Here is a 14,842-nt window from a genome sequence, read left to right as displayed (position 1 = left end):
TGAGCTATCCCTCCCCCTGTTTTCCTGGGTGAATAGCTCCGCTGTTTCATGTGAGATCATCCAAACAAGGTTCATTGTTACTTTTACCTTTATGAACAAAAATAAAGTTCCATCCCCTTGTCTGCTCCTACCAAAAATATTTGTTGTTATTCGTTTCTTTGGTGAACGTATGGCTGTTTTGTTTTTGTTTGTTTTTTTTCTTGGACACTCAAACAGCATCTAGGGAAACTCTGAACTCGGTTGTTGCCTGTGACTGTGGTTTGGTAACTACAGTGTAAGAGGAATGTTAATCCAGTTACTGTGCCTCTTTCATGAAGAATCTGGTATATTGAAACAATTGTCCTGTTAGTATCTACCTGATAGACAGTAATTGTGGAACAAGAGACTAAATTTAAAAAAACAAAAACACAAGGCTGCAGAAAGAAAAATCACACAGGAGGAAAATATTTATTGTTCTGGCACTAAGGTCTTGTCTAGACCAGCAAGGGTTTGCAAAGTATTAGCACCTAATGTATACAGAGTTCAACACATTTTTTAAAAAAGGAGCTAAGCGTGTTAAAACAGTAGGGAGGAAGCTAGCTTTTAAGGGTGTTAGAACCTAATGTAGATAGGATTTAACAAGGTTTTATTCAGCACTTCTTTAAAATATTTTAGCTAATACATTAAAAACGCCAGCCTTCTTCCTAGCCTACACAGGCCTTACACTACGAAAGACTCGATGTGAAGTAAAAATTAGTGGTGGCTTTTTTCCCCCAGTAGCCTTGACTCCAGTTAAGAGGAGGAGCTGCAACCCTTTTCAGTTTGAGTCATAAGCATTGCTAACAGTGACTTCACGTGCCATGTACGGAGGCCAAGGGTGGTGGTCGTGAGAGCAGTAGCTGCACAGTAGCTTCTTTTGGTAAAAATATTCCCCTGCGTAACTTTTAGAAAGGTGGATGTCCGGAATTCCAGGAAGTGCATGGAGTCCAGAATTCAGTTCATTAAAGCTACTGAACTGAGATATTGGCACAGTGATACATGTCGCCTTTCTGGTGAGCAAATATGTCAGCCTGTAGAAAGAGAAGCCCAAGAGAGGATACAAATTCTTAGTTGTTGCAAGAGGGTGTAGCCCCCTCCCCCCTCCCAAAAAAATGATAGAGGCAACTGGCTCCTTATTTTTATATTGTCTTTTAAAGGTAAGGAACTACACCTGCTTAATTGTGGAATTAGCAGCCAAGGTGAAGGGACAGTCAGTAGTGTCCAGACTAGAAGGGAAGAGCTGGTTTTGGTGAATGCCTCTCAGATTTCACCAATAGGGAACAAGCCAAATCACAGACTTTCTAAGGGAAATCTTCCCTCACTATATGTGACTGATCTTTCTGTTTTAATATTAAAAATAGTTTTCAGTATTTTGTTTTTAATATATTCTGAATTTGTTCTGTGCACAGTACATTCTGTGTTTTGGAGAATAGCTACCTTAATTTGGTTACACAGGTGTGGTTAACCCTGACTTCAGTACGCAGTGCCTCGGTGCATAGAGAATAACTATGTACCTAACAGTCTGGTCAGCAGATAAATTACTTCAGTATAATACCATTATACATTTTTGCAGATTGCTAAGGAAAGCTGTGTTTTGGTTGTTTTATTCAAATAGGTTTCCTCCATTTTTTGATGACAACCCATTTGGTATATATCAGAAGATTCTTGCTGGCAAAATAGATTTCCCCAGACATTTGGATTTGTATGTGAAGTAAGTATACTGGCTTTCATCAGTGACATGTTTATTTTTAATTACCTCTTTAGCATAGTTTGAAAGGATCTGCATAGGAGGATACCTTCTTGCAGTATTCTAAAATGCTTTGTTGGAAAATATTTTGGACTAAATTTAGTCTTGAAATCAAAGTGAAAACATACTTAATATAATTTAAATCTCTCTCTCTCTCTCTCGAATGCCTCTTCAGGCACAAGGCTTCTCACAAGACCATTATTAAAGCTGTATCAGCAGATTTCATGAGTGTGCTCCAGCTTAATATATGTGCTTATGCTGACTGATCCTGGTATCCCATACCTGTACATATTCTGAACATTGGCTGCCCTCGAAATGCTGCTTTGCTACCAGTTTCCTGTAGTTTCTTCTTCTTGTCTATTGTATTTAATACAATCTTTCTCAACAAAGAGTATACATCTCCACATGTACTGTCTGCAGTAATTTCTGGGCACATGGCCAGAAGGTGAACAGTACAAAGTTGTTTTTTGTCATTGATGACTAGGCCATCATGATGAAAAGCAGTTAAACTTAGGGTACTGTCAACATCTGTTTGTATTTCTCAGTCACACAGTAATCATTGACTTGTATCATCCAGTAAATTTCTCATGCCATGAAAGACGTTCTAGTCACTGCACTCGGCAAGTGTCTCCAGGTTCCATTGTAAGTCGAGAAAGATGGCCATCAATGAGCAGTTAGGCTACTTTGGTATCATACCCTTTGAGTACTGTCTTTTCCTGGTTCTCCTCTTACTTCTTTAGGTATTTTTGTAGTGTCTTTCTTGAGCGGTATTCTTCACCCCTCACTTTTTTCCTTTTACACCTTTTTGGATGAGCTCATCCAGTGCTGCTTTATACTATTGACTCACCAATCTATCACTTCACTCCTAACCTGTTTCCCGCTATCCAATTCTGTATTTCATCCTATCTCTTTGACATCTCTTCCTTGACTTCTCACCATCAGTTTAAACAGAACTCTTTTTTTTTTTTTTTTTTTTTTGGTAAAAATATTCCCCTGCGTAACTTTTAGAAAGGTGGATGTCCGGAATTCCAGGAAGTGCATGGAGTCCAGAATTCAGTTCATTAAACCTACTGAACTGAGATATTGGCACAGTTTTTTTTTTTTTTCTATGAACTCAACCCCTATTCTTTCATTTTTGACACCTCCCTTCATTACCCCCTCTCTCATCCAGGTTGTGCCTGAATAACTCTTTCTCCACAACATTTCCATAATGTCTAGCCAGTAAAGACTCTTGGCAAGGCCTTGATCTGTCACCGCAGATGCCCATACCATTTCATACCACAGCTTCTTTTTATCTGTCCCACTTGATGCCCATACCATTCCTTATAATCCATAGAGAAAACAGCTGCTTTTGTAGACTGTTGATCTGACTCTGTCACACCACCTTCTCCTCTTCCACTGTTTCAAGTTCAAGTTTCTTGTTACTGCCAGTAAGGCTCTGCATTACTCTCTGCCTTTTCTATTTACTTCTAACCTAGTCTTTTTTTCACATCGCTCTTCACTCTGCCTCTGATGTCATCTTTGTTGCCAGTTTATCTGACTTTCCTGCCACAGTCTCTGTGCTTCATTCCTTCCCATCCCCTACATTTGAAATGTTTTTCCTGAACTTGCATGCCCTGACTATTATCCTTTTCTAATTCAAATCTATATTCAAGACCCACTTCTGACAAAAGTTAAGAGAATTTAGCCATCTAATAATCCCTTGGTTTGAAGATATTTGTCAGTAGCTGTACCCCCACACCCCATTCCCCCTCGAAAAGTAGAACTACTAATAGGTGTGTCAGCCACCTCCCTGACCACTCTGTTTTGAAGTGTGCATGATGTGTGGTTTTGTTTTTTGAGTAAACTCTTCCAGGGCAAAGATGTCATCTTTTGTGTTTTGGAAATGCATAACAATGGGGATAATGCATAACAATGCCACTGCAGTCTAAATAATTATTATTGAGCAGGTTTGATCTAGGATGTCGGCACCTACTTGAATTCAACACTATATGTAATGAACTGTTAGAACACTTGACTTTTTAATCCTGTGTATAAAGGACATTAAGGAGGCACTACGCTTTCTCTTGATGCAGATGTTAATTTGGATACTCCTTCTCTTTGAATGCAACACACATTCACAGCTTCAGTGACAACTCAACATCATTGAGTCAGTTCGTGTCTCAGCTGTGTATTTTCTGCATTTCCAAGGCTAGTTTGAGGAGCAGTCAAAGGAAGAGCTCTACAACTTTTAAGAGTCATCAATTAAATAGCACAATGCTGGTTTAAATGACACAGTAAGCGGCTACACAGCTTGTTTCTAACCCAGTGGGATCCAGCAATAGATCTGGCTCTTCATTTCTAATATGAATTACTTTTCACTATTCTATTTGAAAGGGTATCTATTTGTTTAGAACAAGAAACGTTGGATTCCCCCCTTGCCTCCCCCCCCCCCCACACACACCCTTCCTTAAGTGTCCTCTGGGATGCCCTTGGAGGTGGAGAAATTCCTTCAGGAATGACTACAAATGACTGAATCACAGGACTGAATCTAAATCTTGCCACTTACTGGCTGAAATGTTTATGGGAGATTAGGAAATCTCCTTCCAATTTCACGTTTGTATTCCCGTATAGCTGGCAGCTTAGTATTTTTTTCCACTGAGTTTTAGAAATATTTGCTCTGCCCATATGACAGTTTTGAAGCTGTTTAGCAAATTTATTATTCAGTTCACTATTCTCAATATGCCAGACTAAGATTTCTAGGACACTTGATATAATCTTCTCTGGTCTTTTGAGCTATGATTTATTTCATCCTGTCCCTGACCCTTGTATTTGCCTTCTTGCTGTAATTAAACCTGGTTTCTCAAAGGAAAAAAATATTTATTTGCTGGGTTAGATAAATATAGATATGATTATTTTTTTTACAAGTTTTCTGTGAGAAACTCCTGTTTTGAAGTCCCTTGGAGATTCATCTGAGGAAGATTGCAATAGCACCTCTTTCTTCTTTAGGCTGCAGAACAGCGAAGATGGCTAAGCTGTATGTTTTGTCTTGGACATTGATTATTGTGGAACATACAAAACTGTTACTTTGCTTTCATTGAAGAGGTTAAGTTGTAGATAATTAAGAATATAGCCATTGAGAGAACTGTAGAAATTTGTTGCTGAATTTAGTCTCTGTGATACCAGTGCATGTCCAGGGTAATTTCACTGCCTTAGGGCTCTAGTGTAGACATGCCCTAAGTCAACCTATATTAGGTCAACTTACAGCCACCACAGTAATTACTACCCTCCTCCTGTCGGCAGTGCACGTCCTCACCAGAAGCGCTTTCACCGATGGAAGAGAGGCAGTGTGAGGTGCTGAGCCCTCCATGCAGCTCTCTGCTGGGAACACAGCTTCCCTCCGTCCCACCCCCGGCTCTTGGCGCCCCGCTCCTGGCTGGGAGTGGGGGGCAGCCTCCTGGGCTCCTCATCTCACGAAGAGAAGAACCTCCAGGCAGCAGCCCGGCTGGGAGCAGATACCTAGGGGCAGCCAGGCTTTAGATGCCTGGCTTTCTTGTCAATTTCACGGCTCCAGCATGGACCCGTGAAATTAAGACAGCCAACAGAAGACATAAGTAATGCAGTGTTTACGCAGACACTGCATCTCCCTAACTACACCAACATAAGCCATATGCCTCTCATGGAGGTGGAGCAGTTTATGTAGGTGTAGCAGGGCACTAATATTGGCGCAACAAGGTTGTAGTGTGTACACTGACATACTTAGGTCAACATAAGATGATTTGTGTAGACCAGGCCTTAATGGAGTTATTCTGGATTTACACTAGAAAGCCAAACAAAATGTGATCCTTGATTTTGTTGTTAACATAGTATTACAAATGTATTTACGTAATACTTTTGATTTTCTAAGCGTTGTCTCAGCTTTTAAAAAGTTTAATTTAGCTTTATACAAAAGTCATAAAACATTGTTAGGGTCTCAAAGTATACATTTCATTTTCTATGGAGGACTTATGAATGCGAGCTAGTCCCCACTATATTTTAAATAGAGAACTTGCTGTTCCACATTTTCTCTATTTTTAACTGAGGTAGAATTCAATATATTATTGGCTGAAACCTAACGATTGAAAGTTATGTATCTTTTTTAATTTGCTATGAGGTCTAGTCTGAAACCATGCTCTGAAGGAAGTTCAGTTTTGACTTAAGATTTGGAATGCCTAACAACATGAAAAGGAAGGTTAGACACTTCAGGAGAGCAAGGAACTTGTATCCCAAATCTTTTCTTAAGAAACGACACTCTATAGCAGGGGCGGGCAAACTTTTTGTCTTGAGGGTCACATCAGGCTTCCGAAATTGTATGAACGGCCGGTTAGGGGAGGCTGTGCCTCCCCAAACAGCTAGGCATGGCCCGGCCCCTACCCCCTATCTGACTCCCCCTGCTTCTTACCCCCTGATGGGCCCCCCGGGACTCCTGCCCCTCCAACTTCCCCCTCATTCCTGCCCCCTCCCGGAACCCCTACCCCCATTCAACCCTCCTGTTCCCAACCCTCTGACCGCCCTGACCCCTATCCACACCTCTGACCACCACCCCAAACTCCCCTGCCCTCTATCCAACCCCTCCTGCTCCCTGCCCCCTTACCGTGCTGCCTGGAGCACTGGTGGCTGGCTGCGCTACAGCCGCATCACCCAGAGCACCAGGACAGGCAGCCGCGCCACCCGGCTGGAGCCAGCCGCGCCACCGCACAGCACAGAGCACCGGGTCAGGCCACCGCTCTGCAGCTGCGCTGCCCCCCAGAGCATTGTGCCGGTGGCGCAGTGAGCTGAGTCTGTGGGGGAGGAGGGACAGCAGGGTAGGGGCTAGGGGCTAGCCTCACGGGCCAGGAGCTCAGGGGCCGGACAGGAGGGTCCTGTGGGCAGGATGTGGCCTGCGGGCCGTAGTTTGCCCACCTCTGTTCCCCTGTGTTCTTCTGAGACCGGTTATCTGTTTTCATACCAGTCTTGAACTGTTTGAATGTAAAACGTTCTGAAATATGGAAAACGTGAATTGTTAAAATGCACAAAATGTTTATGCTGGTAAAATAAAAGTGCTTCCAGTGGTCTGTACTATGCATATCCTAATGAAATAAAACAATGACATTTTTTTCCTCTGTTACAGGGACCTTATTAAGAAGCTTCTAGTGGTTGACAGGACAAGACGATTGGGAAATATGAAGGTTTGTGTTAAATATGTTAAAAAATGTACACATGAATTTTGAGGTCCACTTGTGCTTCTGTTCTGTTACTTAGGACTGAACATCTAAATTAGTATATGAAAAATATTACATTTTTGTGTTCTGAATTTTTTCATTCTTGTACTAGTTCGATGAATGCTGTAGTTGATTTTTGTCCTAAACTTTACAAAAGTACCTCTGTTACACTTGATTGCTGTTACTGGTGTTGAATATATAATTGCACCATACTTTCAGTTCAATGTAAGCAAAAGAGAAAGTAGTAGTGAGGAAGGAGAGGGGGTGTGTGTATGTATGTGATGGGGTGACCTACTGCAATGGGCTGCCATCTGACACTTTGTCCAGATGCACTCCTTTCCTCTGTGGTTCTATTTCCTTGGACGGTTTTAATGATTTCCCCCCCCCGAAGGGAACAACCTCATCCTATAACTGTATATGTAAGCGTACAAATGACTGAACGTTAAAATATTTTCAAGTTGTTTTGTTCTAATGTTACGAAAATTTGGAAAATTACTACTACTACTACTACTACATGTTAAAAAGAGGTTTTCTTTGGAGGCAAAGGTACCCAATACTAAATTGGCTTCATTTAGAAAGTGTGTCCCCTCCCCCCCCAGTTTAAATTGATTCTCCCGTAATGTTGTGGGTCCTCCACAGCCAAAGGAAATGGTGTCAGCATTCTTGTTACAGTGATAATTCACAAGCAGGAGATCTTAGATCCCCCTGCTTGTCACCAATCTGTTGTGGAATGAATGTAATACCATGTCCATAAAGAGGTGAATGTGCAGCTTTTCAGAAGAAGGTGTGTGTGGGTGGGTGGGTGTGTACACCTTGTACAGAGTACCCTCTAAATATAGAACAAGAATAGAAAATAACATCACGGTGTGATCCTAATAACTTCATATCCTGTTTTGTGTTTAAGTGGAATAAAAATCATATATTGAGATGTGAGCATCCTAGAAATTCCTGTAGATTTAAATATGTACTGTCAGCTGCCCACACAGGTAACTAGCAGCAAGTTTCATTCAGACATATAGTATCCCTCCAATAAAATGTCCTTTGTTGCCATTTTTCTACTATTCTAAATCTCATGGATATGGATCCCTTTTTTCAAAAGGAAACAGTCTTCCACCCAGCTTCTTCATATTGCCTCTTCTGAACATCAAAGCATACTCTAGTAGGACACGGGCACCATCTTTGTCCTGCTTCAGAAATGTGCCCCTATCTAAGATTTGCAAAGTACCAATGTGGAACAAACCCGCAGACATTTGTCAAATTTTATGCAGTTGATGTGCCAGATAGATCTGATGCCAAGGTCAGGACAGCAGAATTTCAATCGTCAGTTGATTAATCCTGCTGCAGTTCCTCACTGTCGTTGTCCAGGGAGGATGCTAGTTATCAGTCACCTACAGTGGAATCCACACTGACTAGAACATCTCAAAGAACCACAGTTACTCTAGGATAAATAACTCTTCTTTTGTAAAAGGCTCTGATCCTAACCCTAGTCCTTACCCTGTGCTTAACTTCTTACATGTGAATAGTCCCATTTAAATAATTTTATCAGCTCACGGTACCAGTAATATCAGTACCAATCCCAAATCCACATTTGTGGGTTTACTCAGAGGATTAAAGTTTTGCTGGATCAGCTTCAAGATAGAGAGAAGCTGGGTTTTTTTCCCCATACTTATTGCTCATGATATTTACTTAAAAAGAAAATGAAATCTGTGTAAAAACAAACTACTATTCTAAAGAGAGAAAGTGACACTTCTGTTTTTGTACACACAACCAAAAGAGTTAATCTGTAATAAGTCTATTTACAGGAAAGAGTAATAATTTTGTGTAAGTAGAATATAACATACATTAAAAGCTTGAGAAACGCAGCTCTAAAAACATTTTAAAAGGTCATTTTAAGAGCAATTATTTTCTAAATAAGAAGTCTCCAGTCTACATTAGAAAATTGACCATCTGGTTTCCAACTGTTGATGGGGAAACCATGGACATCTGTGCAAGTGCATTAACAAAACAACACTGTTGTACATGGTACGTATTGCCTTTTATTCACAGCACAATCTTTTAGTGTAAAAGGCCAAAGAGGCCTAACATGACATCAAGTAAGAATAATAAAGAGCAGTGTCCTAGGGCTTCAAAACTGAAGAAGTCCTTGTAAGTTAACAATATTTCAAACCTTGTTTTGCACCGTATTTCCCCAGAAGGAAATTATTTAGTAGTGTGATAAATTAAGCAAGTTATATGGTGTATATGCTCTAAAAATAGAGACATATCTGCAAGTAAAAGAAACAAATCAGGTACATAGAGTACACAGAAACAAATCAGGACATCTATAGAGACCCAAGGGACTGATCTGATAGAGCACTTGAGCTGAGGGTGGCAGTGGGAATGACCCAGTGGAAGGTAATACTTAGGAAAGTAAGCATGTCCAATATAAGATGTCTTGAAAACCTCAAATAAGATTTTGTTTTAATAGCAAAAGATGGAAGAAGTTAGAGCTAAAAACATTTTGGAACACTGCATTCCTTTTAGCCTTCAGGGAGGAATGAAGACAACTCTTCAGTCCATCAAGTACTATATATTTATAGGCTGAGTTTTCATGTCCAGGATATAAAGTAGGCTAGAAATCTCTTTGGTGCCAATGTGTAGGTGTAAGAAATAATGCCATATATTTGCATTTTAATATAATTTATCTGTGATGGAAAAAGTATAAAGGTTTGAAACTGCAGATGCAATAGTCTATTATAATTCTAGCTTAATTGATTTAAAATTGTATACATTTATAAGGCCAGACACTTAAAACTGACAGTTTGTTGCGGTCAGCACTAAATCTCTGCTTTAGCCATTGCTGGGAATGAGCATGTGAGTGGGTACTGAGATTGGGCCAAGTAAAATCAGTCCTGGGCAAGACAATTACAATCATTTTCTTTATTAGGATATAAAGTACATCTGAAGTTCAGTTCATTTTCATAAATGTCACAAGTTACAGTTTGAACAGTACTGCATTGTGAAATTGAGAAGCTTTGGATATAGTATAAGGTTACCACAGTTTCTCGGGGCGAGCAGTGAAGATCCAGCCTGGTAGAATTGCTGTGGTAATTGGAGAAAGGGAAATGTTCTGTTTTTTTGCATAGTATGCTGGAAACCTCACTAATGCTCCTTACATAAAACTGCAAAATTCTGTAGTTTCACTTTTCAGAAATGGTTATTGCAGTGTCAGGTCTCAGGGATTTACACCAACCAGTTTCCGTCAAATTCAAGCTACAGAGACTGGAAGACTGGTGTTCATAGGGAGAGTTAAGCGCTGGAAGATTTTAGTTTTGTCTCCTTTTGGCAGACTAAAAAAGAAATTGAAGAGCAACTAGCAAAAAAACCACAGAAGTGCAAAACAAAATTAAAAAAAAAATCTAAGTACATCAGAAGCAGGAAGTCTGCCAAACAATCAGTAGGCCACTGGATGAACAAATTACTAAAGGAGCACTCAAGGAAGACAAGGCCATTGCAAAGAAGAGGATGCGAGGGAGATTCCCACACCCGAGTCATTCTTTCTAGATGACAGATATGAGGAACAGTCCCAGATTGAGGTATCAATAGATGAGGTTTTGGAGCAATTTGATAAATTAAAGAGAAATAAGTCATGAGGACCAGATATTCACCCAAGAGTTCTGAAGGAACTTAACTATGAAACTGTAGAACTGCTAACTGTGGTATAAAGAAAAGGAGTACTTGTGGCACCTTAGAGACGAACACATTTATTTGAGCATAAGCTTTCGTGAGCTACAGCTCACTTCATCACTTTTTGCGGATACAGACTAACACGGCTGCCACTCTGAACTGTGGTATGTAACCTATTGTTTAAATCTGCCTCTGTACCAGATGACCAGAGGATAGATAATGTAACAGTGATTTTTTTTTTTCCCAAGAGGCTCCAGAGGTGACCCTGGCAATTAAAGGCTGATTAGCCTAACTTCAGTACTAGACAAATAGTTTCAACCAATCAGACACATAGATGAACACAATATATTAGGGAAGAGTCAACACAGCTTTTGTAAAGGGAACTCGTACCTCATTGGTCTACTAGATTCTTTGAGGGTGTCAACAAGCACGTGGACAAGGATGATCAGTTAATATAGTAAGCAGTCGTGGAAGAATAGGGAAGGTTCTTTCATAGATCACTAATTGGTTAAAAGATAGGAAACCAAAGGGTAGGAATAAATTATCAGTTTTCACAGTGGAAAGAGGTAAATAGCGTGGTCCCAGAAGGATCAGTATGGAACCTGTTTGTTCAGCATATTCAGAAATGATTTTGACAAGGGGGTAAACATTGACTTTTCAGAATGTACTACACAATGGAAAAAAAAATCCCAACTATACATACAAAATGGTGGGGTCTAAATTAGTTACTGCTCAAGAAAGATCTTGGAGGAATCATGGATAGTTGTCTGAAAACATCTTCTCAATGTGCAGCAGTAGTCAAACAAGCGAACAATGTTAGGAATTGTTAGGAAGGGGATAGATAATACAGAAAATATCATAATGATACTGTATAAATCCATGGTGTGGGCACACCTTGAATACTGCATGTAGTTCTTGTCCCCTGATCTCAAAAAATATATTTGAATTGGAAAAGGTATAGAGAAGGGCAACAAAAGTGATTAGGGATATGGAACAGTTTCTATGCAAGGAGATATTAAAAAGATTGGGACTCATCATCTTGGAAAAAAGATGACTAAGGAGGGATATAAAGAGGTCTGTAAAATCATGAATGGTGTAGAGAAAGTGAATACTTTGTTATTTACCCCTTCACATAACACAAGAACTAGGGGTAACTCAATTATTAGACAGCAGGTTTAAAACAAACAAAAGGAAGTACTTCTTCACACAATGCATGATTCACCCTTGGAGCTCATTGCAAGGGGATGCTAGACCACCAAAAAAGTGCTACCCTGGCTAAACAACAAAAGTGAAAAAAAGCATTGAGAGGGGAAAAGGCACCCTTTAAAAAGTGGAAGTTAAATCCTAGTGAGGAAAATAGAAAGGAGCATAAACTCTGACAAATGAAATGTAAAAATATAATTAGGAAGGCCAAAAAAGAATTCGAAGAACAAGTGACCCAAAGACTCAAAGTAATAGCAAATTTTTTTTTTTTTTTTTTTAATTTAAGTACATAAGAAGCAGGAATCCTGCTGAACAGCTGGTGTAGCCACTGGATGATTGAGATGCTAAAGGAGCACTCAAGGACGATAAGGCTATTGCAAAGAAACTAAATACATTCTTTGCATCGGTCTTCATGGCTGAGGATGTGAGGGAGATTCCCAAACCTGAGCCATTCTTTTTAGGTGACAAATCTGAGGAACTGTCCCAGATTGAGGTGTGACTAGAGGAGGTTTTGGAACAAATTGATAAACTAAACAGTAATAAGTCACCAGGACCAGATGGTATTCACCCAAGAGTTCTGAAGGAACTCAAATGTGAAATGTAAGAACTACTAACCGTTGTCTGTAACCTACCATTTAAATCAGCTTATGTACCAAATGACTGGAGGATTGCTAATCTGACACCAATTTTTAAAAAGGGCTCCAGACGTGACGTACAGGCCCTGACTTCAGTACCAGGAAAACCGGTTGCAACTATAGTAAAGAACAAAATTGTGAGACACATAGATGAACATAATTTGTTGGGGAAGAGTCAACATGGATTTTGTAAAGGGAAAACATTCCTCACCAATCTACTTCTTTGAGGGGTTCAACAAGGATGTGGACAAGGGAGATCCAGTGGATAGATTGGACTTAGATTTTTCAGAAAGCCTTTGATAAGGTCCCTCGCCAAAGGGTCTTAAGCAAAGTAAGCTGTCGTGGGATAAGAAAGAAGGTCCTCTCATGGATTGGTAACTGGTTAAAAGATAGGAAACAAAGGGTAGGAATAAATGGTCAATTTTCAGCATGGAGAGAGGTAAATAGTGGTGTCCCCCAGGGGTCTGTACTGGGACCAGGCCCATTCAACATATTCATAAATGATCTGGAAAAAAGGGTAAATGGTGAGATGGCAAAATTTGCAGATGATACAAAATTGCTCAAGATAGTTAAGTCCCAGGCTGACTGCAAAGAGCTACAAAAGGATCTCTCAAAAGTGGGTGACTGGGCAACAAAATGGCAGATGAAATTCAGTGTTGATAAATGCAGAGTAATGCACATGGGATTATGTTTTCCAAGCTGTATGTATAAAATGATGGGGTCTAAATTGGTTTTTACCACTCAAGAAAGAGATCTTGGCATCATTGTGGATAGTTCTCTGAAAACATTCACTCAATGCACAGCAGCAGTCAAAAAAGCAAGTAGAATGTTGGGAATCATTAAGAAAGGGATAGAACATATATTGCCTCTATATAAATCCATGGCATGCCCTCATCTTGAAAATTGTGTGCAAATGTAGTCTCCCTATCTCAAAAAAGATATATTGGAATTGGAAAAGGTTCAGGAAAGGGCAACAAAAATTATTAGGGTTATGGAGTGGCTGCTATATGAGGAGAGATTAATAAAACTGGGACTTTTCAGCTTGGAAAAGAGATGACTAAGGGAGAATATGATGGAGGTCTATAAAATCATGACGGCTGTGGAGAAAGTAAATAAGGAAGTGTTATTTGCTCCTCATAACACAAGAACTGGGGGTCACCAAACAAAATTAATAGGCAGCATGTTTAGAACAAACTAAAGGAAGTATTTTTTCACACAACGCACAGTCAACCTGTGGAACTCCTTGCCAGAGAATGTTGTGAAGGCCAAGTCTATAACAGGGTTCAGAAAAGAACTAGATAAGTTCATGGAGAATAGGTCCATCAATGGCTATTAACCATAATGAACAGGGATAGTTTTCCTAGCCTCTGTTTGCCAAAAGCTGGGAATGGACAACTGGATGGATCACTTGATGTTACCAGTTCTGTTCATTCCCTCTGGGGCACCGGGCATTGGCCACTGTTGGAAGACAGACTACAGGCCTAGAAGGAGCTTTGGTCTGACCCAGTATGGCCGTTCTTATGTTGTGAAGGTAAAAATAGAGTTAAAAAAAGTATTATGTAAGTTCATGGAGTATAGATCCATCAATGGCTATTAGCGAAGGTGGTCAGGGACGGAACTCCATGCTCTGGGTGTCCCTACACCTCTAACTACCAGAAGCTGGGACCCGACGACAGGGGATGGATCCCTTGATAATTTCCCTGTTCTGTTCATTCCCTATGTGTTATCTGGCACTGACCACTGTCAGAAGACAGGATACTGAGCTATATGGACCATTGGTCTAAGCCAATCAAAGTACCTCCTCAGATCTCTAGCCCCCAGTTCCTGTGATTAGATGCAATATTAGATGTTAACGGTCCAATGGGAAGGGACCTCATGGGTTCAACAAGGTTTTCTCTGGAGAAAACATGAAGTTTGTTACGACTGCCCAGTGTAATTGTGGCTGGATAACTTGCTCCTTTTGATGTTTGAATATTTGTCTTGGAAATGCACTTTCAGCTTGAATTGTTTGGATAGTGGTATAAGGTAGCGGTTCTCAACCAGGGGTTTGTGTACCATTGGGGGTACGTAGAGGTCTTCTAGGGGGATACGTCAACTCATCTAGTTATTTGCCTAGTTTTACAACAGACTATGTAAAAAGCACTAACAAAGTCAGTACGAACTAAAATTTCACAGACAATGATTTGTTTATACTGCTGTATATATTATACACTGAAATTTAAGTACAATATTTATATTCCAATTGATTTATAATCATACAGTAAAAATGAGAAAGTAAGCAATTTTTCAGTAATAGTGTGCTGTGACACTGTATTTTATGTCTGATTTTTTAAGTGAGGTGAAACTTGGGGGTA

General features: G+C 40.0%; 1 protein-coding gene across 1 annotated transcript in view; it reads left to right on the top strand.

Annotated features, from left to right (window-relative positions):
- Positions 1 to 14,842, top strand: part of PRKX (protein kinase cAMP-dependent X-linked catalytic subunit) — a 120,446-nt gene that overhangs the window by 90,489 nt on the left and 15,115 nt on the right. The window contains exons 5-6 of the mRNA XM_073354212.1: positions 1,634 to 1,729; positions 6,894 to 6,951. Of these exons, the coding sequence (XP_073210313.1) occupies positions 1,634 to 1,729; positions 6,894 to 6,951 (154 nt within the window). The remainder of the gene's footprint in view (positions 1 to 1,633; positions 1,730 to 6,893; positions 6,952 to 14,842) is intronic.

The sequence above is a fragment of the Lepidochelys kempii genome, chromosome 1 (genome assembly GCF_965140285.1).
Source record: "Lepidochelys kempii isolate rLepKem1 chromosome 1, rLepKem1.hap1, whole genome shotgun sequence".
In the NCBI taxonomy this organism is placed as follows: Eukaryota; Metazoa; Chordata; order Testudines; family Cheloniidae; genus Lepidochelys; species Lepidochelys kempii.
This window is presented reverse-complemented; position numbering and strand designations above follow the sequence as displayed.